The sequence below is a fragment of the Terrapene carolina genome, unplaced genomic scaffold, assembly GCF_002925995.2.
Source record: "Terrapene carolina triunguis isolate 2854851 unplaced genomic scaffold, T_m_triunguis-2.0 Scaffold149, whole genome shotgun sequence".
Lineage (NCBI taxonomy): Eukaryota > Metazoa > Chordata > Testudines > Emydidae > Terrapene > Terrapene triunguis.
Genome location: NW_020664500.1, coordinates 661,007 through 687,093, shown reverse-complemented (window position 1 = coordinate 687,093; position 26,087 = coordinate 661,007). Strand labels below are relative to the sequence as shown.

The 26,087-nt window shown below is 41.6% G+C and overlaps 1 protein-coding gene across 1 annotated transcript in view; it reads right to left on the bottom strand.

The window, feature by feature from the left end:
- Window positions 1–26,087, bottom strand: part of LOC113405033 (ras-GEF domain-containing family member 1A-like) — a 36,250-nt gene that overhangs the window by 2,863 nt on the left and 7,300 nt on the right. Inside the window, exons 3-10 of the mRNA XM_026653789.2 lie at window positions 21,469–21,597; window positions 12,507–12,644; window positions 8,803–9,024; window positions 8,090–8,164; window positions 6,619–6,711; window positions 4,479–4,581; window positions 4,102–4,181; window positions 3,199–3,390 (exon numbers count right to left, since the gene is read on the bottom strand). Coding sequence (XP_026509574.1) covers window positions 3,199–3,390; window positions 4,102–4,181; window positions 4,479–4,581; window positions 6,619–6,711; window positions 8,090–8,164; window positions 8,803–9,024; window positions 12,507–12,644; window positions 21,469–21,597 — 1,032 coding nt within the window. The remainder of the gene's footprint in view (window positions 1–3,198; window positions 3,391–4,101; window positions 4,182–4,478; window positions 4,582–6,618; window positions 6,712–8,089; window positions 8,165–8,802; window positions 9,025–12,506; window positions 12,645–21,468; window positions 21,598–26,087) is intronic.

Below are 26,087 nucleotides of genomic sequence, written 5' to 3'. Positions count from 1 at the left end.
TGATCTCTCCATTGTACTAAAATTTTCAAAGCAGCCCTAAGTATAAGCTCTTCAGAGAAAGGGTCTTAGTTCATTTGTAAAGCACCCCTTAAATTTAAACTATGCAAACATTTTTTAATAATTTATGTAATCAACGGCTATTTTTTCCACTAAATATTTCCAGGAGCACCATTTCTCATATATGTTAGAATGAATGTGGTTGTGTATGTGGTGTTTCGTGGTTTTTTTTTTTTTTTAAAGTCAAATGTGCTTTTAGGAGTATATACAGAATATCAGAATGTGTCTGCAATTATTATTCAGGGAGAGAATCCAACTCTGGTCCAAATTCTGCTATGTAAATCAAATGTAGATTTAAAAAAAAAAAAAAAAATCTAATAGCAGCAGCCATGGACTGAAGTACTAAGTAGGTTTTGAGGAGTCCAGTGCTGTTTCTGGCAGTTTTCTCATTGACTTCAAATAGAAGCAGGATTGGGCCCCAGGTCTGTACTGTAAATAAATTTTGTATTTCCTTATTGGATGCATTGTGTATTGGACATTATTGATGTGAGATACTTGATATTTGAATGCCAAGGGGGGAGAATGGTAACTGCTATTCCTAGGTATTAAGATGTATTCTTCATGTTTGTTGTGCAGATGAAATGAGGACTTGAGAGTTATCAGATTCCTTAAAAGGAGTGCATTGGGCTATAGCAATGAATCAACTTGGGCTAGAAAACATGTTTTAGGTGTTTGTTTTTTAAATAGTCCAAAGTGGGAATTTTAGACAGAGTAGGGGTTCTAAAGACAAACATTCCAGAGAGAACTCCATGCCCTACTCTGACTTTTCTCCCAATCTATCACTCCTTGTTAATCCTTTATTAGTGCAGGGCAAGATGGGAACTCCTAGTTCAAGCCCTTGTTTGCGTTAGTCCACTGCTCTGAGAGAGTCCGAGTTCTCTCCTGGTGCCATTTACCAGAGCTGCTGCTTTTGGCCATTGTAATCTTTTCCATATATCTAGCAATTCTCTATAAAGAGCAAATTCCTATAGGCTCTGACCTTTACTTAGCTTCTGTTCTCTGGAATCTGGATCTGACATTTGACAGATGTTAAAATAGTGTTGTAACTACTATCCTTCACCACCCACCCTCAATCCTTTTAGGATTCCGAATGCCTTAATGTCACCTATTGCTGCAAGAATATAGACCTAGTGTTGTTAGCTTTTCTATTTAAGTTCTTTAAATAGTTCAGGCTGTCTCACACAATTCTTCCTCTGTAGCAATCTGGTTCCTGAGCAGTCAGCCAGAAATGTGCTTAGAATTCCAAATGTGTCGTCACTAGTCCTCCACATGTACCTGGGAAGGAGTATCTCATGGGAAAGAAAATAGGGTACCCAACTTATGTCATCATTGTTCACCTACTGGAAGAGTCTGTTGTGTGTTCCTTCAGTACATTTATTAGTTTTTTTTGAAGTAGTACTAAATACCATTTGGCCGCAGCATGTGGTTATTCAGCACAGCAGCTCCTACTGATTGTTACAGAATTTGTACAGCTAAACTTACATGTACTGCTTTCAAGACTTAGGAATTTGTGTTTCTTTAAATCTCTACAGTACCTTGTGACTCCAAGTTCGATCCCCTCTCTCTGTCTAGTCAGTTTTTTCCAGTGTTTGCTCCATTGCTGGAGTGAAGCTTGATAGACCTATGGTGCAACATCCTAGACCTCGCTTAGATTTGTTCTCAACTTTAGGTGTAACATCCACACTTTTAACCTATTGGTTACTTCCCCTATTTCTAATACCCTCTAAAGATTGTTCTGTTAGAGGTTCAGTACTTCTCTTGGTATTTGAGGAGGAACCATGTCCGGTCTAGTGAATCACCCATCTTCAATAAGTCAAATTACTCAGTAGGAGAGAAACTTCAGTAACCTAGTTCTTGCTTATATGAAGCAGCAGTGTCCATTAGATGGGAGAGCTTTCTAAAACAAACCAATGAGGTGCACACTAAATTAGCCTGTGTAGACCCTGTTTGAAACAGCACTACATTGATGAGCACTAGGGAACTTTTAGTTTGTGCTAGTAGGGTCTACGTGGGCCAATTAGTGCACATGTTGGTGTGCTTTAGAAATTGCACCCTTCTAGTGATCAGTGCTGCTCCTTGTAGACAAGCCCTTAACGTGAACTTGCTTGAATCAGGATCTCTAGATTTGGCCCAGTGTCAACTAATTAACTGTTATCAGTCAAAATACTTTTCTTGTCCTACTCTAGAAAAAAACACCTAATGTTTGTCACAATCTTCCATTTTTCCCTCCAGAAGAATGAAATAAAGTTAATTTGTTTTCTGCTGCATCTAGCCTTTTATAATCCAGCATGGCTTCTTTTGTGCTTGGAGATTATTTTTTTGTTTTCACAACTTCTGCTATCTTTTAATTTTTCTATACTGGCTCTTTAAAATCCTCTTTTGTATACTCTCAATACTATTCTATAAATTCCTCCATCCACCCCACGTGTGATCTTGTAATTTCTCTTTCATGACTTTTCAAGCCTTTTATTATCCTAGCTCCCTTGTTAAGTGTTGTTGAAGGATTTTCCCTTTTTTTCTTTTAGCATCCTTCATACTAGTATTTCATCACACTATATTCTACCCAGCATTTCCCTCTTCTTCTCTGCTGAAATCCTGTCTTCTTTCAATTTGATCTGTCTCATGTGTCAGTTTGGTTAACAGAGCCAGTTGATTAAAGTCACCCCGTTCGCATACTTTCTACATTTTCTTGTGCATTTTGCCTATTCTTTTATATACAGCTTTTAAATATGGTATCACTAGTGTTTTCAATTGTATTGGAATGATCAGTTAACACAGATGAATTAAATTTCTGCAGTTTAGATAAGTTTCTGTGTATGTATATGTGTGTGTGTGTGTGTGTGTGTGTGTGTGTGTGTGTGTGTGTGTGTGTGTGTGTGTGTGTGTGTGTGTGTGGTATTTGATCTGTAATCTAGACGTACTAAATCCAGTGCATTATACTTATAGGAATTAGATCTCTAATGCTCACAGTCCTCCCCCTGGAAAACTACTTGCCTCTGTGTATAGATTACAGGCAGGCTGAATAATTTAGGAGACATACTTATACTGGACTATAAGAATTCTCTATTTACAAATATTTGGGAATTTAAAAATTAATATACAGCATTTGATTATGCTACTTCTATAATTGGAGAGACCTACCTTGAAGTTTACCTGTCCATTGGGTAAGCGGTTTGTGTGCATCTTGTGCAGAAAGTAGATATCTTTAATGAACAGGTTGAAAACGGGGATGACAATTTTTTCCCGATTGCTGTTGGCAGTCTGAGATCTCTGTGCTGCTCCTTGCAGGGCTGTCCGGTAATTACAAAAGTTGCTGGATGGGTCCATATGATGCTGTTTTAAATACCCCCCCCCCAAAAAACATTATTATTATGTTTCTCATAGATACAGGATCTAATCCAATGATTTTGTATAATTAGATCAACTGCTGAAAAAAAAACAGAATAACATCTGCTTTTCTTTACTTCTTTTAAGATCCATTTACAATAAATCAAAACAGGCCAGTCAATGTATGTAGTTTGGATCTAAGCTTTCCCTAGCAGGTGTTTGGATGCAAGGTACTGGATTGATATTACATTTAATAAACACCTTTCGGTGGCTTAGGGAATGTTTAACGGGAACAACGTGCTTCCCTAAAAGACACTTAATCTACATTTCTATCTGCCTGTTGATGATTGTGTTTTGAGAAGTTTCTTAGTGAAAAAATGTTGATCCCAGATCTCCACTAGATGGAGTACTTTAATTAGAGATCAGGGTAAAAAAGACCCATCCATTTAGATCTAGAGGTGGGAGAAATGGTCACTGTTAAAGGAAGTGCCTAGGAATATCTTTGGTTTGAGAATTCATTCCACTGTTAGAAAAGTGTCATCTGAAGGGAATTAAAAAGAAGAAAATCTATATCAATCTTTTTCCCCATGGCAGGGAGAGGACTTCAAGTCAAGAGAAATGGTGCCAACCATCCCCAACTTATATGCATTCACACCTATGCCTAAGGCATTAGTTCCTGATAATTTTTATTAAACAGGGTGTAAATCTTGTATATACCTCTAAAACATCAAATTTGGCTGTTTTGACCTTGGACCAGGTTTTCTTTAGCCGTGCGACAGGACTCAGGTTCATGCCGGCTGAAATGTAAGGGAGAGAAAGATGATTAAAACAAAGTTCGAGTGTACTTTTTTTAAATGTCAGTGTTGCATTTTTACACTCTTGTGCATTTTATTCTCTGGAAGACACTTCACAGCTGAGACTTCCAGCTAACACCCATTGCATTAATCTGTCACGGGTGCATGATACCACAGCAGGGGGTATGCCTACAGATGGAGTCAGTGAAGCTGGAGACTATGTGACCATTCTCATGTTGCTTAGGCTTTCAAGTGTGGTGGTCTTGACTATAAGTCAGCAGCTATGCTGGGGATACTCACAGATAATGGCCATCATTGAGTTGAAGTTTCCGATGTTGAAGCACTCTCTTGCCACATCAATAAAAAATTCCACTATTCTCGTCCGCTGCTTTTTCTTCACAACCTGAAACAAAGAACATGCCTTTGAGATGAAAAGGAAGGTATGTGTGTGAAGGGGAGCGGTGACTGGTGACTTTCAGAATGTGCTGTTGGAATTGGTGTCTCTATGGGCTGTCTCCACATGAGAGCTCTTATGAGGCAGCCTTAAGGGTTTTCTGTCCAAATTCCCTTTTTTATTAAAAAACAACCACTGGATTTGGGGCTCCTATCAAGTCCTTGCCCAGTTGAGGGGAAGTGCAGTTCTTTGTTCACATGTGAGCTAAAGGCTTAGGGAATAGCATATAAACAAGCCAGACTCTATTAAGTAATTTCCTTGTACCGGGGGGGGGGGGGGGGGGGAGAGAGAGAGAGAGAGAGGGAGAATGTAGCTGCCATCAAAATGCCAAAGATGAACCAACAAACGTCAAAGAAAAGAATGCCAAGCTTGTGTCCCAGAGGAGCTGTAGGTCTTAATTCCAGGGGGAAATGAAAAGGGAAGGGGAGAGAGTGTTTCTCAAGCCTTAGGTGTTTTTAATTTTCACTAAGGAGATTTTACCCAAACTTCTTAATGACACTCGAGGATGATGACAGAATATAAATAATTTCCCTTTACTGCAAAGATGCTAATGGGTGAGGCTAGTTATCTGCGTTGCATGTTTGGTTTCCTTCCCATCAGATGCAGTGCCGCATGCTGGTTGTGCTTTACCAATGGCTGGCATCCAAAGCCTATTAGTACTAAAATTACTCTCATCCCATTGGCTTAAATTCCTTTATTAAAACTCTCTCCTGCAGTCTGACCCGCAGGGCTGGCCTGGCTAATACACATGTGGTCCTCTGTGTCCCTTCCATCATTCATCTTCAGCCGGCAACTATTTTTAAACAGGATATACTCTGTTATCTCGCTGTTGTTTTGCTGATGTCTCATGACAAAAGAAAATGGTTCAATAGTCACAAGTTTGGCACAATCTTCAGCATGGAGACTAAGAATGTTGTTTTGGTTGCTTTAATAAATGTGTTGGCCCTGCCTGACAATCCTGGAGGTTTTTTTGTAATTGAGTATCCATGGGAGCAATCTCTTTCTAGAGACTAGTAATAACCAATGAGATTTCAAGAGGCCACGACTGGCATCTTTGTAGCCAGTCTCAGCAGAAGGTTATAGACTGAGTGGGAGTGGAGACTGAACTGCCCACAGAGCAGATTTTTCATTTCAAAGAGCTGATACATGTCGGTATTGATATTGCCCTTGCAGCTCTACAGACTTAGGGCCTGATCCTCAGCTGGTGTAAATCAGCAGTGTCCCATAGACTTCACTGGAGCTGTGCTCACTTAACTTGCAGGGTTATCAGCACTGCTTCCTTGAAATGTTTATTTCAAAGTGGCAACATGCTCCCGGAGCACCAGATGTGTCATGTGCGAGAGCTCTCCTTTCACTTGATCACCACAACGGGAAGATGTATACAAAAAGAGATTGATTGGGCAGTACAATTTTTGTGCATTTTCCCATTATAGAAGATACATTTAGCTTATATGGATTCTCTCTGTCTCTTCGCTTCCCACCCCCCACCCCACTCAGTTTCTTCTCCTTAATCCTGTGTGTACAACAGCAGAAGGTATTCCCATGGCATCCAATGATGTCCCAAAATAAGCAGAATGACTTAATTGCATAATGCTATGGAAGGACAGAGTGAATTTGCAAAGCACCAAAACATTTGTTTTGCTACTGGTAGCTTTGGTAATAGCCAAGCATGCTATGAAAACACCAAAAAGCTATGTTAAATCAAACGTTATGGAAGTTCCCCTTCAGTGGGTGTAACTAGCATAAATATGGAAGCTATGTAGAAATCTAAACCACGGGGCTTTGAACCTATAAAACACTGAAACATGTACATAACTTCATGGATGAGTTGTTCTATTGACTTAAGTGAGACTACTCAGGTGCACAAGGAGGTGAATTTACTTAAATTCCTGCAGGATCAGGGTCCCTATGCATAAAATCACAATGGTGTGATTTGTCTTTAAAGGCGGGGTTCTTTGATAGAAAGAAGATTCCCCCAGTACTTACCCTACAAATTTCTGTAGCCACCAGCATGCTGAGGCAGTTGAACCAGTTGTCATAGGCCTCCAAGGTGTAGGTTTTGGTAACATCGCCTCGGCACTGAAAGAGAAGAGGCCATATATTAATCCCCACTAAACCCGGATAAAGATTAGTGTAAATGTATCCTGTCATCACATGTTAACTATAAACTGGTATCCGGTAATGAGGTAACCTCACTGAACAGCTCTGGATTATGAGCACAAAGAAGGGTGCAGATATTCCTACTCAGTTTTTTTTTCTGCTCAGGGGGGTTGTGAGAGAGAAGAGGGCAAGGGTTTATAGATTGTTCAAATGTGTCCAAATTTTCCTGCCCTTTACCCATCTTCCTCAAAAGAAATGTGTGTGTGTTCGTTCTCTCTCTCTCTCTTTCTCTCATTTAGCATGTTACCTTATTATCTGAAGAAAGTTAAGAAAAAAAAGTTGCCTGGGAAATTATAGTGTCAATTTTTTAAGGATGCCCCACTAGATTATTAGAAGTGATGCTTCAATTAAAATTTACTTTTTTTGATTATTTCTGCTTAATCTGTAGAGAGCATCTATAATAATATCTCAGCAGATTTCCCTCGTTCCTGTTCTTACAACAGATTTGCCATTGAGGGCCAAGGGGGAAATGAAGGGGCAATTGCCATCTCCAGCATCTTGCCTTCCAAACTTCTGAACATCCCAATGTTAAAGCACCATAAAATATGAGGCGGAGCTGTTTCTTTGTTTTTCTTTCACTCTTTAGCTGTAGCTCCTCCGGCAAAGGGCAAAAAGTAACATAAACCCACAGTTAGAAGCAGCAAAACCAATGCTGGACACCTAGCAGGAGGCGTCCTTTTGGACTGTGCCATTTTACTGGTTAAGAGAAGATCTGTTTGTGTTCCACCCTCTGAACTATAATTCAGGTGCAGTGGGTCAAACCTGGTAGGCTCTCATCTCTGCTGGGTAGATGCCATTCTCAAAAGAGTGAATACCTCTGTATTCCCTGTTCAATATTTAAAAATAGTTATTCTTTCTTTCCCTACAAGTCTGCATGTGTTAGCATGTGTCTGGATGGCTGACTCAAGTTAACATTAGAGAGCACACTAATTTACATCAGGGAACTAGCAATGCTTAATCAACAGCGTCAGGATTTAACTAGCCCAGAGTTTCAAGAAGCATGAGGGAGCAGCCAGGTCAGAGAGTCTGAATGGTTTTCTGAACTGCTATAGCAGCAGGAGAAACTCAGATTTTCTTTGGTAAGACCAAAGAAAAAGACTATCATGGTGATTGTCCCTGATTATGGTAGAAACACTTGGAAACAGAAACCCAGGTAGTTTCAATACTGCTAAACCAGACTGACTAATTCTGTGGTAGTTGAACTGCCACAGAATTCTGCTACCTCCTAGCCTTTCATGAATCTGGCATACAGACATTTGAACTGCTGAGGCTCCTTACTCCTTACCCACACACGCACCTTGTGATTATCCAGGGAATCCATGTGACTGACAATCTGCATCAGATCCTCTGCGTAAATGTTGCTCACCCTCTCCTGCATTGGGGGGAGTAGGAATTGTCAATGTACAAAGACCAACATAAACAGATTCAGCTGAAAGATATGCCAATGGGGCCTAAGACATTACCAGAGTGGCCTTCATACCTCTCTCCTACAAGCTTTGCTCTAATTATCCTGATTGAGCTTAGGCACCAACAATGAGTTAACTTGCTCTAGTTCTGTTCTTCTGAGACCCCAATATTCCGAGTGTGACCCTCTATCTCTCTAGTACCAGTAGGGAACTAGGAAAGAAGCCTCTACCCTGGCACCAGCTCTCGCTTTCCCTCCATTTTTTGTCAGTGGATTGGAAGGAGAGGCCAAACACTCTGAGGTACCACATGGTTGCCTTCATAGTAGCTTGACTATAAAGCTGGCCCTGGCTTTTAGAGACCTAACGTTTGGGAGTGTCTTCCTTCTCACCCCTGAAAGCACTGTACCCTCTTTCTTCCCTCACAGATTTACCTGGTTGCTCTCACACATTCATCACTTCCCATCTGTTAGATTGGAGCACTTTAATTACACTGAAGGCCTGATCTTACTCCCACTGAAGTCAGTGGCAAACTCACGGCCGTTAATATGTTAACATGCAGTAAATAGAAAACGAAAGGACTAAAATGTGGAAATCCAAATCTCACCAGCTCAATATGAGTTAGCTGCTGCGCCAAGATCAGTGGGTCACAACATATGCTCAGTATGTCCTTCTGGGTCGACTGTGGCTTGTTTTTAAGGATGGTTCCTTTATCAGTAACAGGTTGCCTGAATTTCTCTTTTATCTCCTGGTACTGACTCCTTGCAGAGAGGGTCATCAGTAGATTCTGTGTCATCTGGCTGATGATCTTCTTCACAGTTCCATTTTCCTAAGCGCAAGATGACCGAATCATTGATAAGTAAGAACCTTTACTTTGTACTGTGAGTACAAATATGGGATTTGTATCAGCAAGGAATTTCTGACAGGTTAATAAAGCTGCTTAGCATCTGGTATTTTCTATCCTATCGTCAGAGCTGATTTTCATGTGGCAAATGAGCTCATCTCAGGGTACTCTAAATATCTATGTAGCTTTGCAAATTAACCTTCTCACACCCTCCTCCCCAACTTTGCTTTCAATAGCTTAGCAGCAATTGCAGTATCTCTTCTTGGCTCAGAACCCATTTCAAAAGTGACTGGGTCAGTCCTTTGGAAGCAGGTGTACTGAAAGGCTATGGGTCTTCTGCCTTTGCAAGGCTTCTTGTCTTTTTCTGTGTAAGAAGTGGCAAAATACTTGCTACCAATAGTCTGGCTGGCCTGAACAGAGTCATGGGAATTCCCATCCTAGATCACACTAATGAAATGTTCTAGCTCAGCATCCTGCCTGCAGCAGTGGTTGGCTGTGCACCCTGCAATTCAGAGAAGGCCCCAAATCTCCACAGTGCACTTGGCCAAACAAAGGTGCCCTACTCTTCAATTTTCCAGAATAGATGTATGAAAAAAGACCTGAAGGAAGAGGATAGGCACAAGCTGTTGCACTGACTATATTTCTACTGATTACTCCATTAATATACATTCACTTTCCATATTGCATTTCATTACTAACTGGCAATCTGTGCAAGTTGAATTATTTCTGCTGTGACTTGGTTGCACATCTCCAGCTTCTAGTGAACATTTGGAGCTGGGAATGCATGACCATGATGGTCCTTTATGAATCCAGCAGTTGTGCACCTTGCCTCACAAAGTGCCTGTGCTCCACTTGCTCTCATGTAGACTTCCTCATGACATCTCCCTGAGAAAAACAATTTGATTCCTTCCCAACTGCTTGATCCCGCTGTACCCCTTTAAATACCCTAACTGCCAAACCACAGTCTTCCTAAAAAGTGCTCCGACTCTCTCTCTCTTTCAGTTGCCAAATCAATTACTCAGCTTTCCTGTGCCTTCCTCTTTCCCTATGATATCACTCTCCTGGGTTTCCATGCATCAATTCCTTTGAAGTAAGGTGGTGTTTTAAGGGTTAATGTTGTTGCTGTCATGTTCTCTGCATCCAGAGTCAACTGGATGCACTGAAGTGGGGTGGAATGGGTCTGTGACTATTCAAGGAAGCCACCAATGTGCAGTGATGACTAAAAACTATGTAGCAGATGCAAGAGATGATGGCTATCAAAAATTTGTCTGTAGTATGCTATAATTAAGCAATAATAGTGTCATAACGTTGCTTTACAAGGCAATAATCTGGCTCCAAAGTGGAATCAAATAAGAAGCTGAAGGCAGCATAGTTTATCTTGATGAGGCAACAGGATTATTGCTCAGCAGCAGCTGGCTGGAGCTATTATTGCTATTATGCTACGAAAGCCTAAAATACAAGTTTGCGGGAGTTTCTTTAAGAGTTCTGATTCTACTCTGAGTTACACTGGGGTTTACACCATAAATCCATTGATTTCAATAGTGACAGCTGATTTACACCTACATAGATGAGGGGAGAATGGCCCCTTAGCAATGGATTATTTATTTTGCAAGATAAGGGAAGAAAGTTTAAATGTAGGAGAAAGTGAGAGTGGTGGGTTGTTTAGATATTTGTGTGACTATGGAGAAAGCAATTGGAATGAGATAAAACTTATGAGTTGCCTACAGTCCACATGGCTCTTGTGAATTTATAAATCTGAGTCTAAGAACACAGAGTCTAAATATTTGCTCATTCAGCCACAAAAATCTGTTATGCTGTCCTCAAGTCTCCAAGTCAACATCAGCATGACTTCCTTACATCTGTTTCTATTCACTCCTAATATCTTATACATCCAGAAGCTGAAAAAGGTGAAAAATTAAAAACCAAACCAAACCAAAAACCAATAACTTGGTTTTAGACACTGCTAGGTGATTTATTCAAACATAAAAGAACAGGAGACAAACAGTGAGGCTGGGAGCCATTCGCTATTTGTTAGTGTCAAATTACATTTCTAGGGGTCAGACACAGCCTAACCCTTCACAGCCAGAGAACTTGACATGTAGCCTTGTTAAAAGGATGAATGCTACGATACCATAATAAACAACATCACATGAAACCTCAGCAACCGGTGCACTGAGCAATTCCATAAAGCCAGTGATTTTTCTCCCAACTGGCAATTTATTCTTGTATATAAAGCTAGAGCATTTCCTCTTGTTCCCAATAACAGAGATTTGAAATGCTCCTATCACAACGGCTAAAAGTTTGAACTTGCTATATCAAAGTGGAAAACGTTTAAAAATGTATCACCTTTTTATGGCAGGATCCCTGCCAACTACTTTTTTTCCTGTTTATAAAGACAGCAGAAGGGCTATTGTAATCTACCTCTTTTTCACCTATTAGGACACTGACATTTTCTTAGTAGCATGCTGGTAAACAATACTGCTGACTCAATGAACTGGCATACTTCCTTTTGACAACAGCTGTAGCAGCTAATTGTATAATGACTTATTGCTGCCTCTTACAATGCTGTTAAACCTGTTGCTCTTCATCCTTCTCCTAAATCAAACAAAGCACATACATAATCCTGTTGTCATAAAAAGCTAGGGAGGCTAGTCTTTAAATGGATCCAAAACATTAGAAAACATTTTTTTCACTTTAATTCTTATGATCTATTCATGTTACTTTTTTTTTTAACCTTCAATTTCTTCAATATAGTCGTCCCCTCATACTCCCCACTGCCCCGTCCCTCTTTCTGACTCCAGTTTTGTAGTGACTTCCTTTGTCACGCGAGCTTCCTAACTGTTTCACAATAGGATTCTCCATTGCTAGTTTTAGCCACTCTGGATCTACCAAATTTGGAGGAAGTTTTCTCCTGTCTTACTAGACATGAAAGCTCACAACAGTTCAGATTTGTAGTTAGACCAGCGTTGAATAGGTAGACGCCAGCTTAAAGATCTTTCTTTGTGTTAGTATTACCGAGCTACGTGATACTCTTGTTACAGCTGTCGTCATAGTTCTCATTGGGGATTGGTCCCGAGGCATCGAGGACTAAAGCAAATGCTTTTATAGCTAGCATTAAAGGTTCTTTTGAAAGTTACAGTCCATGTGGATCAGGCACTGAGTGGGATGCATAAAATACACTATACTGTGTGTTGGAATTGTATTCTACCTTACAATCCGCTTTCTTTCTTCCTCCTCTCACCTCCTATACCATCAGCAGGTGCTGTGTTATCTCCCCCTGGGACTCGGCGATACACACCCAGTTTTTCCTAAGTTCACCTCCTAACCCATATCCAATGGTTGCTCTGACAGCTCAGCAGCTGCTATTCTAACCTGGTTAGGAGGTGCACAGCAATGGTGGGGAGAAAATACTAAGATAACCATATGTGGAAGAGAAACCTAGGAATACAGTTTATTTTCCCCCTTACCTCATCGCATTGTGTGATCCTGTGAGCAATCTCCTTCAGCTCCTTCATGGATTTCTCATCCTGGAAGTCATAGGGGAATGTTTCTGTCCATTCTTTCAGGAGCTGAATGATCTTGGCAGCAAAGGATTTTAGCTTTGCCTAGAGAGGAGTAGAGATGGGTTGATTACTGACCCACGGACCTCTTATTGCTGTGAAGGTGAGTGAATGCTTGATGGAGGAAAGTGCACATCCTGAGCCACAATCAAAAATAATTCAATCAGTAGCAGGTGTGTGCATTTACTAAAATATGTATTCAGTTGTGTTGATGAAATTACACAGAGAGCTCCTCAACTGATGTAAATTAGCCCAGCGCCATTGAAACTGGCTAGCTTTTATTTCTAAACCAAAAGCTTTGAAGATATTTTAAGGCTAGTCATAAATAGCTAGGGAGATGATGGTATTGTACAAGTGTTTTGTTCAACTGAAGTCAATGTTATGTGGCTGACTTACACCAACTGAGGACTAGATCAATACCTTAATTTCTTAATTGAAATGTACACAGCTGCAGTGTCATAACCAAGCATCTTTCCAGTGAAGCGCTCATAAAGAATGTTTTCCTTCTGTAGAATTTTTTTAATCAGGACCCCCAGATTGTGCTTTGTTTGAAATAACCAATCAAATAAATAAATGCTACAAAAGAGGTTGTATGTACTTTGCATTACATCTAAATCAAAAGGGACTTTGATAATAAAATGTTGGCTCTTGCTCCAAAAGCCCTCAGAGAAAGGAGTTAGCTCTTCACCTCTGTCACCTGACAAGTGAATTCTCTAGTGTAATGCACTGAGGCTGTTCCATCATGTGGATCTGATTTGGATGCTAATTAATCCAGCTTTGGTGGTGAAAGAGGATTGTACTGGTAAATTCAAAGGGATGTGGTTGTAAGGGGTTTGGAGAGAGTTTTAATAAACACTCCCCCCCCCCCCCCCAGTCAATGATCACTCTGCAATTTGACCAAGCTGAGTTAATTGGGAAGATGACTTTTTATATGGGCAGTTTTGTACTGTCCATAAAAGAGAACAAACTGAGGGTAGTGCTTCAGCAGAACCTCAGTAGAGTGCACGTGTTCTCGCTGATTCTGCACAGGACACAGCATCTTGAACAGCACTCTTGGCAAGCAACTGCCTCATTGCACAGGACATGGCAAATCCCATTTAACAAACCAGGCAACATTATGGACCATGGTCAAGGCGCACACAACTAGGAAGACAGCAAGTATGGAGTGAATTACTGAGGGTCTGCTCGGTAGTCGTAAGACTGGGAAATGATTTCGTTCACTATTTCCTAGGAGGGTCAAATTCTGCCAGCATATATCCTGTACACCTCCCCCCCCCCCAAATCAGCATAAATCAGTGTGGGTATATGGCATAAATCAGGGTGGAATTTGACTTTTGACTGTGAGAAGGAAGACTTTCTAATTTTAGTCTTGTTTATATTTAACTTTGGTTAAGAGACTCATCTGGTTCTAAAAGAAGCTTAGTTCTAAGAAAATAAAGAGGAAGTTTTCTCTTTTGTTTACCATCCCAGCTGAGTCACTGAAAAAGTTCCACTATGCAAAGTGCAGTTCCTCCTCAGCACTGGTTAGGGTACTTCCCTCTGTGATTTCCCCCTCCCACCTCCTGGAATTTACAGCAAGTCAGCTAGCAGGTTCAAGTGTCAGTAGAAGAAACAAATGGGTTGGAAAAGAGGATGTTTTGTGAGAACCTGACTGGAATTCCTGCTCTCCCCTCCCCCCCCAACAGCATGCTCAGTGAGATGAGCAAAATCCCCTCTCTGAGACACTTTTGTTAAATAAGCCTCTTGTTTTTATGACTTCTAACAGCTCACTCAAGTGTAATCAGTGGGAGAATTAACAATAGCTTCTCTGAATTTTAAAATAAAACCACGCAGAGTTTGAACCCTTCAGAAATGAGCCACTAAAAGGATTGTACAGGGTAGGGAAGTGCTACTGGCTTATACAGAAATGTTAACTGTATGCTGTTTCTAGTTGCATTTTAATCCCATTGGAATTCTGTTGGTCTTGCTGGGGAGAGATGGAATCCCATCTAAAACTCACCCTTGTACTCTAAACAGCATCTGGAGGAAGTTCTCTGAATGCAGACCTCTTTTTGAGAAATGGGTAGCAACTCCAGGTTTTCCTCCCCGCCCCACCAAATTTGGTGTCCAGCCCTTACTGAAACCTTTACCTTCTCTCCCTGAAAACTCCAGCTGCCAGAATGCATGATTGACATCCCAGCTCTGTCACTGAATGACACATGTAATGTCCCTACATAAACCCAAATGTTTAGGTGTGTGGGAAGGGGGAGGTGCTTTACAAATGACTGGATTAAATCCTGTCCATGGTTTTTTTTTAGTACAAACGGTGGCATACAGTCCTGGCAGTCGAAAGTCTACTAGGAGAGGAGATAGAGTTAGCAAAACGGCAGATGTGCTCTTTGCTGGAGGTGGGTAGCTAAAAAAGTGGGTGTGTAATTGAATACTTGGGGTAGCACTGATTCAGCTCATCCTTACTGCAACCTCTGCCAGCGTAGTTCCTGTGGATCCCCTGCTGTAAATTCAAGCTCCTCCCACACCCACTCAGTACAATAATGAGGCAGGGCAGCAGCAGGATTACTGCCTGTCCTTCAATTTCAATCACCTTTTGCCTCTGGGGTATGCAATTTTATATCTCCCCGTGTAGCACGAATTAATTTGGTCCACTGTTAAAGTGTTGAGTGGCGTAAATCAGTGTAGCGAGCTGGTGGGGCAAATCCTCAACTGGTGTAAATAGGCACAGCTCCACTATCTGTTTTTTCCACCAGGCTTATTTTAATGATGATTATCTTGACTGTACCTTCTTGATTTTGAATTTGGGGAAAATTCAAATTCATCCTCACAGCTATAATGGTCTGCTGCATATTAGCATCGATTTAGAATGATGTATTTATTTTGGGGTATATGTTTGTTCACTATGCATGCACCCCCACACACAGGCTGTCAGAATTTGTTTTCCTCACTGTTCAAAGCTAGGAATCTAATGCAAGACAAGCTACATTACCCAGCAAGAATACAAGTGTGACAAAGCTTATCAGTTGCTTTCACTGCCTGATGAAAACAAGATGTTCTTTCTGAATGCAACACTGAAAATCATCAGCCCAGAAAAATGCTAGATTCCTGTTTCATGTTCATGCTGATAAAACTCAGTGCTGTGTGATGGGTTTGTGATGATGCACACATCTGTGATGCTAGATAAAAATCAGAAAATTTGGGCTAGTAATTCCGTGGGGGGCAGCAACTGGCATGCGTGTTTGTTATGCATACAAGAAATGTACCTGCCTACTCTTTTGATAGCTTTACTTCCCTATTCCTGTCCCTTTACATCCCTGTTCAAGAGAGAGAATAAGATTTGCAGTATTTTTAATATCCGTAGTAGTAGTCGTATTATGGTAATGCGCTGCCACCCCATTGAGATCGGGACCCTATTGTGCTAAGCATTGTGGGCCAGATTTTTAAAAGGTATTTAGATGCCTAACGCCAACTGATATCAATGAGAGCTAGACACCTAAATATCTTTGAAAATCTGACCCTGCACATGCACCTTGGGGGAGAGATCCCTGCAATATGTATAATTTCTCCTGGCTGTCTCTGAAAAGTTCTTATTCCATCACATTCTGTTGGAGCATACAATGGTAGCAACATTTTTTCTCTCCAGATATCCTCATTTCTCTCTTTTGAGTGTTAACTAATGCATGGCTCATGGTTGTTAAACATAACACTCCAAACATAGCACTGCCAACAGCCCAACTCCTGACCCTCGGTGTCCTGTACCACACAACTGGGGATGAGCGACATTCCCTCTCCTTGTCACTCGGCTAGAATAGCAGGGGTGCTAGTGATCAGCACAGTTTAACTGGCAGAGCTTGTGTTGCTTCTATGCTATACCTGGCTCACAGTTCAGCACTGTTATCCATCCTGGGTTTAAGTATTAAATTCACAATCTTCTTTAAGAAGAATGCAAATGTCTCTAAGGGTATGTCTGCACTACCCGCCAGATCGATGGGCAGCGATCAATCCAGCGGGTATCGATTTATCGCGTCTAGTCTAGACATGATAAATCGACCCTCGAGTGCTCTCCCGTCGACTATTGTACTCCAGCTTGGCGAGAGGCGCAGGCGGAGTCGACAGGGGAGTAGCAGCAGTCGACTCACCACGGTGAAGACACCACGGTAAGTCTATCTAAGTAAGTGGACTTCAGCGACATTATTCACGTAGCTGAAGTTGCGTAACTTAGATTGATCCTCCCCTTCCCCCAGTATAGATCAGGGCTAAGGGCCCCTTCTCAGCTGGTGAACTAACTTCCAGGAGAACTACACTGATTTACACTAGATGAGGAACTGGGCCATAGTATCAATCAAATGAGTGAAATATTTTAGAGAGATAATATATTTTAGTGGATCAACTTCCGTTGATGAAAGAGATGGGCTTAGAGCTCAGTGTAGCTCGAAAGCTTGTCTCTCTCACCAACGGAAGTTGGGCCAATAAAAGACATTACCTCACCCACCTTGTCTCTCCAATATCCTAGGATCAACATGGCTACAACACTGAAATATTTTACGTATATGCAGTAGATAGAAACACACACGTTTTTCTAAATATTGATCTGCTGTGTTAATATGCTTGCAAGGTAGTAATACATACCATAAGAACATTACTGTAGAGTTGTTTCCCCATAACAAAATACCACCTCTAGCTCTTGGTCTCCTTTTGGAGCTAGCAAGTAGTAATTTCTTGGTACTGTCTAGCTATTGACTTTTGTCTTCTCTATGAAGGGCTTGATCCAAAGCCCTTTGAAGTCAATGGGGTATTTCTACTTACTATGGGTTTTGGATAGGCCCCATAGGAGGACAATGTTTGAAATCTGAAGTGATGTGAATGTTCAGTGTGTCACCATTATCCGTCCCTTGCTTTCTTGAGCACTGAATTTACTCCCTTTATTTCCTTTTAAAAAAGCAGTATTTAGAATGAAATATGTGGCTAGATGGATCAAATCTATTTCATAATCAAGCTACTATTTAACATTTCAGTGCAAATTTTAAAACAAATTAGATTGGTTAAGCTATTTAGGGCCAGAGACTGTTTCATTACTATGCTTGTACAGCACCTGTTACAATGGGCCTCTAGTCCCTGTTTGGGGCTTTTAGCCACTCTGGATATATAAAGCTTACTGCATTTAATAAAAAAAAAAATCACAGACCATAATAGAAGTTGGTGACTTTCCAAGTTAACTAGTAGTTAAAAACCAAAGCTGTCCTTTGAGGCAATATTTTTACCAATATGTTTCACCAGCTGATTTTATCCGCAGGCAGTATTGTACTGCTGCTCTTTCTCTGGGTCAATCACTCTTGGTCTTGTCTATATCTCATTGGAAAGTTATTTGTTCTTTATTGACAGAGTTAATAAGTGACTGACATATTACACCTGATGTCTTAAAACCTACCAGACTGTCGCTCTTTAAAATTAGCCAGCGAGCTTGAAGATAGCGCAGAGTGTTTGCCTTTCAATCTACCACTTACATCTTGACAGACTTTCCCCTTTTTCTGTGCTACTAGGCAGAGACGTCAAAAATGTAGGAATGATAAGCACCGTGGTGCATAACTTCAAAGCCTGGTCCCCTGCCAGTGTTTCAGCTCATACGCCACCCAGACAACAAGTCAGCTAGCCCTTTATTTTATAATTTGTTTATGCAAATCTCTAATCGGAAAGTGATCAGATCTGTTGTAACTTTTTGTGCCAGCTATTTTCTGGTGCTATAGCACTTAATTAGTAGATGCTGATGGAACGGATTTTGGCCAATGATACCCTAATGAGTTATGATTGGGTGTGCATACAGTGACTTCAGTTTAGAAGTTCTATGATGCACATGGAATGAGTTTTTACATTCCTACTTTGCAGCCAAACAGAGCAAATCATTTGCAAATGCTAATGGGGCCAAATTCATCCCTGGTGAATGCAGATGCAATACCAGTGGAAGTCTGTAGGCCAAATTTACATTGGGGCTGGAAGAAGTGCAGTGGTGTAACTTGCATTAATTTAGTATTCACTGGGCATGGAAAACAAGTGCAATTTACACTGAGGGGGAAGAAAGGGTTGGGGCCATAGCAAAAAAAGCAACTTACAGGAGGGTGCAAAGTAGCTTTCCAAAAACTTTCATTTTCACACCTCGCTGTTAACTGATTTTCCTTGATGCCTGTTTCCAACTTATCAACACAAGGTCTGCGAGCGTGGGTGTTCAGAAAGTGAACTGCTCTATTTTACACCTTCCTGCTAGTTGATTTTCCTGCTACATCATCTCAGTATGTAAGCTACACTTGTTTTGCATACCCATTGAATGCCTAAATTGCACAGGTTATATTACTTGCACTCTATGTATAACATACATTGTCATTTAAGTTACCAATACATTTGGCTTAGTGCTTATTTGCTGGTGTCTTCTGATATGAATGCACTGAACTACATAGATGTCTGCAAAGAAGAGCATCATCTTGTACTCTTATTATCCATAAACCTTAAATAGTCCATATGTGAATTTTGAAAGCTTAATTATTCATAGCAGTGAATTTCACTCTTGTATATAGGGATGGCTTAAATTGTTGAGGGTCTGATTCAGCAAAGTGCTTAAACAATGAGACTATTCAAATGCTTAGTTATATATGTGCCCAAGTTCCTTGCTGAACTGGGACCTGTTATAAAAGAATTGTCTCAGACCATTGCCCAGAACCTGAACTGAACCTAGTCATTTAGAGCTTTGAAAATAACTATTAATATGGCCCCATTTCTGTGCCCTTCAGTACATCCCAGTTTCAACCTGAAGTACCAAGAGAAGACATTCCTCCAGTGATAGCAAAATTGGAAGCCCCAGTATATATATGGGCCACCATTTTAAGCATCATATCCGCTATACTTGCTCAGAGAGTCTAATTGACTTACTGCTTAAAACACCAGCAGCAGCCTTTCTCATAGATTTTAAGGCTAGAAGGGACCATCATGATCATCTAGTCTGACCTACTTCACATTGCAGGCCACAGAACCTCAGTCACCCACACCTGTAATACACCCCTAACCTCTGGCTCAGTTAGAAGTCCTCAAATCACGATTTAATGCAGGAGCGATGGAAGCTCCCTAAAAATGCTGGGGGGTGGGGGGGCACTGGTGCCCAAACCATGGTCTTGCCCCCATGCTGCCCCTTCCCCCAATGCCCCACCCCCGCATCACTCATCCTTACAGCCGGTGAAAAGTGATGGGACCATGACCCCTGGCCTCCCCAGTTCTAGTGCCCCAGATTTCAAGACTTAGTTACAGAGACTTCACCATTTACACTAGTTTAAACCTGCAAGTGACCCATGCCCCATGCTGCAAAGAAAGGTGAACCCCCCCTGCCCCCAGGGTCTCTGCCAATCTGAAAATTCCTTCCTGCCCCCAAAATATGATGACCAGTTAGACTCTGAGCATTTCAGCAAGACCCAACTGCCAGACACTTGGGAAAGAATTATCTGAAGTAACTCAAAACTCTAGTGTCTCATCGGCTATTGGGGATATTTGCTACTAGCAGTCACAGATCAGCTACGTCTCATAATACCATCCCCTCCATTAACTTATCAAGCTCATTCTTGAAGCCGGTTAGATCTTTTTGCCCCTACTACTCCCCTTGGAAGGCTGTTCCAGAACTTCACTCCTCTGATGGTTAAGCTAGCCCTCCCAACGTTGGTATACCGCAGTATGATTAGGGGAGCTGGAGTAAGATGGTCAGCTTTGGGAGTAGTCGTGGTGAAATTTGGTGGCTCAGGAATGCTGCCAGACAAAGAGTAGAAGCCCCTTCAGCATTGTTCTCTTCTGTGAATCAAGTTTTGTTTCCTACAGTTCTGACTGACTGTGCCAACACCTACTGCTAAAGAAACACTAATGGAACAGAACCAGCTTGGCAATGGTGGGAAGTTAGGAAATTTTTGAAAAAATGGAATGGAGGTTCAGAAAAGCTTGTTCTTGTGAGATTTCTGTTATAGCCATGGTGGGTTGGGGGGGGGGGGGAGAGAGAGAAAGTTGGGATAAATTGAAAGATGTCAAACTTCTGGATCCGCATTGGAACCTCAACTTGCTTGCTTGCTACCTCTCACCAGTATTCACTAGTGCAGGGGTCGGCAACGTTTGGCACGCGGCTCGCCAGGGTAAGCACCCTGGCGGGCCGGGCCAGTTTTATTTACCTGCTGACGCGGCAGGTTCGGCCGATCGCGGCCCCCACTGGCCGCGGTTTGCCGTCCCGGGCCAATGGGGGCGACGAGAAGCGGCGCGGGCGAGCGATGTGCTGGCCGCGGCTTCCCGCCGCACCCATTGGCCTGGGACGGTAAGCCGCGGCCAGTGGGGGCCGCGATCGGCCGAACCTGCCGCGTCAGCAGGTAAATAAAACTGCCCCGGCCAGCCAGGGTGCTTACCCTGGCGAGCCGCGTGCCAAACGTTGCTGACCCCTGCACTAGTGTTACCTGCTCATTGAAACTGAAGTCAGTGGGTGACTAGTAGGAGTTAAGGACTGTAGAATTTGCCTAATGGTAAACTGAAGTCCATGACCCAGAACAGTGCACCCTCTATGCTATATATAGTTTTTCAAAGGGGTTTAAAAGCCTATTGCATTTTAATATTCAATACCTCCCATTGGAAAAAGAAGCCACAATGTACCCCCAAGTGATCGAAGGGCCTCAGCCCAATGAGCTAATGGATATCGAGGTTCTATGATTAGCCAAGAATTAACAGTGTTTCAGGGAAAGAGGCTTAAGTATGAAAGTCTTTAGTGAAATACATCTGTCAGAGTATGTTCTATGCACTTTTAGCTTAAAAAAGAACGGAAAATAAAATGCACAATAGCTTAGTTCAATACAGAAACAAACTGTTCATTTACCTTTTCTGCCTCAGACCCAATCTCAAGCTGCTGCTTCTGCTTAATGCAGATCTGCCCCACTTTTGCCAGGAGCTCGTGTGGGTGGATGAAGACTCGGGAGCTCAGTAGGAAAGTGAAGATGTAAGTTCTCTGCAAGAAAGATGGGTGGGGAGGGGGAAACAAGTGAGAAACTTGAGCAGAACAACAGATGGAGCTTTCCCTAGGTTAAGCTTTCTGCATATCACCTTCCCCAGGGATCAATGCCCCTTCCTAGCTTTACTGGTAACAATAGGAAGAAATACACACTGTTTCAGAAGCTGTTAATAGAGCTATTTTTTTCAGATTCCCAAATTATTTGTCACGTCAAGATACCAAACTAAATATGCCTAGGTAGTTGTCCTTCACCAAAAAGACGAACGACATCTGTCCAAGGATGCTAGCACCCCATCTTGAACACTGTTTTTTATGCTGCTTTGTTTCTTTAAGAGCAATTGTTTTTATTTGACTGCCCAAAACCTATTGCAAGTTAGTTCCAAACCACAGCAGTGTTTTTGTTTCATGTGTGTTTTTCCTTTCCATGCTCTTTCCCACAATCAATGTTACAGGCTTGGGTTCAGTTTGCACTCAGATGACAATATTTCAGTTTTAAGCCAGTAAAACTCTTTGCTTCCTTGAGGCCCAATTCAGACCCCTTTGAACTTTTATAGCACTAGATCAGTGGTAAGCATTATTATTATCATTAGGATTAGGACCTCAATGTGTACTTACACAAGCTGGGTCAGATTCTGTTCTGAGTTACAGCCAGGCAGCTCCATTGATTCAAGGTGAATATATGTTCAAGTGACACAGGGTAACATTTGTCCCATTTGTTTTTCTGAACTCCTAATGCAAAAGTTTCATTTGTGACTTGGCTTCTCTACAAGCACATTCAAATGTAACCTCATGAGGACTGATAACATCTCCCAGTTTATTAAGCAGCACAGTCTAGGTTGCCTTTGCTGTTATTCTTTAGAATTCTTGACTTTGTGCAATTTGGAATTGGAAAACTGTTCTCAACTGCTTAAACTTGAGCACGTAAATGACCAAATTTGCAATGTTTCGTGTTAATTTTGCATCAGGTTTACAGAAACTGGAACTGGCATGCTGAAACCAGGCAGGTACATAACTGACTAATTTACACACGCACACATGTCTGTGGGATTGCACAAGTGAACTGAGGCCCCAGCAAATTTAAGGCAGATAGTCAAAAATGTGGCCTCTGTTGTATTAGCTGTCCACTAGACAATCAGATGACCTTGTCTATTTTCTTCAAAAACACTCACATTTTAAATCATGATGGTCTCTTTATCAATCCAAAGAAAAGATGATTTTTCTCTCTAATTACAGGCAAATAGGCTGTTAATACAGACATTTAGTTTCATGATGTCCATTATGCACAGTGTTATAACATTTGTAGCAGAGCAAATCCCTCTGAAGCAAAAGAGAAAAGGAAGCTTTTATGAAAAAATTGAACAGAAAATGACTGTTTCTTGGGAATGAGAGAATTGTAGACTGAATACCATCGGTTACAGAACTGCTTCTATCCCCTGTTGAGGAAGGGGAACAGAGCTAAATTACAAAGGGTGCGTTTTAATAGTTCATTCTGGTTTTAGAGATCTGGTTTTGGTGATGCTCCTATGCTTTGAATTGAGAGTTTCACTAGTATCAGTAATATCTGTAGGACCAGAATGAACTTTTAAAGGTCTGTATCCACTATGGATGGACTAAGGAAGTAAGGGAGACACAGCTGGCTAAATCTGGAGATTTGGGGTCTAATGCTTAACTGCTGTAATACAGAAAAGCTCTGTTGATACCCATGGGCAGCTGTGTCCTGTGATCAGGCTCAGATGGAAGTTAGCTCAGGCGACTGGATACTCTTCCTGGTGTGAGAGTAGGCTGGTTATAACATTTCTGACATATTGCAGTTCAGGATAGTTTACAGACCATTCTTGGTTTGGCATTTTGCTCAAGAACTTTTCTTATTTGCAATGAATTATGGAAGTTGCACATGATTCCTTCACATGCGCCTGGAAATGGTTATTACTCTGCTGCCAATCTGTGATGAAAATGTATAAGCATAATTCTTTGGCAGTGGGTGCTCTATATTTTTGAGATAATTTGAAGTTGGAATGAACCCCAACCTTGTCCCACAAATAGGAAAGGAGACTCAACAGAGTTACAGGCCAATGTCTCAGATCTGTCTTCTCACATTCCATACAGTATAGGCCTAGCAAATGCAACAGGCAGCAGCGCTGCATTTGAGAAATAAACTTCAGAGTGCCAACTCAAAATAGTAACATGTGAAAGTACTGTTGTGGTGTGTTATAAGCCATGCATAGTTCACTTCTATTCCTGTTGTTTTCCCCCCTTACAGCCAAATTCTGCACTCACATATATGCTCCCTCTGACTTACGGCAATGGACACACCCTGGTGTAGTTGAGGAGAGACTTTAGCACTTGGGTGCAGCTCTTATACTTGTAATTGGACTGTGTATAAATTCTTCTTCTGGAAATGGGTCAAGTCCTTCTTGCTTTGACACTCCCTCACCTCCCAGTCTGTGAATAACTAGAAAAGAGGTGTGAAAGGTTTGTCTCTCCAAGTCCCCTGGGTTTTCCACAAATGCACTTTTCTGCGAGGGGAGGAGGGAATACTGTTGAGACTGTCAGGAAAACTGCCTTTACTAGGTTAGTAGAAGATAGCTGAAATATAAGCTGCACTGTCCTATCAATGACCTTCGCTCTGATAAGCTAGGCCACATTCTTTGTGGCAAGATATATTTTAGCCTTGCACACTAATTCTAGTCTAGGTCTCTTCCTGAAAGTTTGTGTGCTGTGGGATACTGTTTATCCAGAGTGAATCCGAGATAACCATACTCAGAATACCAGTTCTTTAAAGTCCTGCTGTAGGCTGGGACTAAATCCAAATGATCAGGGCTCTTGTGGTCTTTTTTTTTTTTTTTGGTGGTTTGTGTTAAAACAGTGCTCACAAAAGTGCAGAACTCGTACAGCCAGAAATAGCGCAGGCAATGTATATCTCATTTCTAACTAGCAATAGCCACACAGTGCCAATCCAGGCCTTCTCCAGAGTTTGGGCTGCCTGTTTTTTGATAGGAACAAAATCCCCCATGGCATTGGTTTTGCCCAGTATTTAATTTACTGGGACCAGATTCACAACTGGTGTAAAATGGAATAGTTGCATTTCTGTCAGTAGAGAGATGCCAGCGTACACCAGCTAGGAATCTGGCCCCATTTGTCCAGGCTTCTTGATCTGATTCTGCTGTAATTTACACAAGTGTAAAATCAGGAGGAAATCCAGGTGAGTAATGAGTGCAAACCTGGTGTATGTCTCTCTATTTGAATAATGAGCCTCTAGGGTAAGGTCTGGTCACTGCCCACCTCATCCTATTCCATTGTGTGTTGAGTCTAGGTTGAACAAATGAAATGAGTCCCCCCCTGACCCCAGTACATACATACTCACTATCTGGTACAGATGTCTTAGGCCCTGTCTACGTGGGGGATTTTGGTGATTGTTACAGCTGTGCTAGTTCACATATCCAGTGGAGATGGTCCACACCAGTGTAAACCATGACTCTGACCAGTGAAGCATACCTCAGCTTTAAAGCCCTTACTAGGTGATCCCACTCCCATTGACTTGAATGGCAGTTGGATCAGACCCCTCAGTCTGCTAAACAGACACAATTGCCCTAAAAGGTGGAAACCAGTGTACTGGGAGCTTAGATGAGATCACCTAATCTTTTTTAGTTTGTGTGTGAGCCATAAACCAGGATTTAAATTGGAGGCCTCTTGAGGGGAAAAAGCTGTTGCTTTGAACCAGCTTTATTTAACACACAGACACACACGCTGTCTCATAGGTGCTCCCTCTTTTTTTGATTAAGATGGCTTGGACCAGGAAATTCAGCTATGTAGCTAGCTGGTTTGACAAAGAATGATTTAAAAAATGCGTCCTTAAATGGTGAGGTTGAAAGTTATGCCCCAATGCTGACAGGTATTTGGAAGAAGATGAGGAAAATTCCTCTCGGCACTTTAGAACAACTTAAGCTGACACAAAAGGGGTCTGTGCTTTACAAGAAAAAAAGGAAGCAGATTTCTTTAGTTCCTAAAGTTGTTGCTAAGAGACGTCCTAAACTATAAAAAGGACAAAGAGAGAGAGCAAGACTAAAGAGCAAGACTAAAGAGGCAACTGTTACTTTATGGCCCAAGAATGTACTGATGTCTTCTTGAGGAAATATTTTCCTTGTGCTCTTGCTGCTTGATCTGGAACTTCTTATTTGTGAAATAGTTGCTTGAAACTTTCTCTTGCTTGGGCATGAGGATTACAGACCAGTACATTCCATTCCTAACTTCCAGAACACTACTGTCTCATGAGCACACATTCTTCTATGCACCAGAGAAGCCTCTGTACACAAACAAGCCTCCCAGGAGCAGCACACAAACATAGGCCCTTATCTCGCCTCTCCTCTCCCTCCTGCTGACCTCCATCTACAGCTCTGCCAACATGACAGAGAAGTCTTGTGTTGCTTGAAACCAGAATGGAAAAATACAGTATTTTTTCCCCATCCGGTTTAGGGAAGGATACTGGG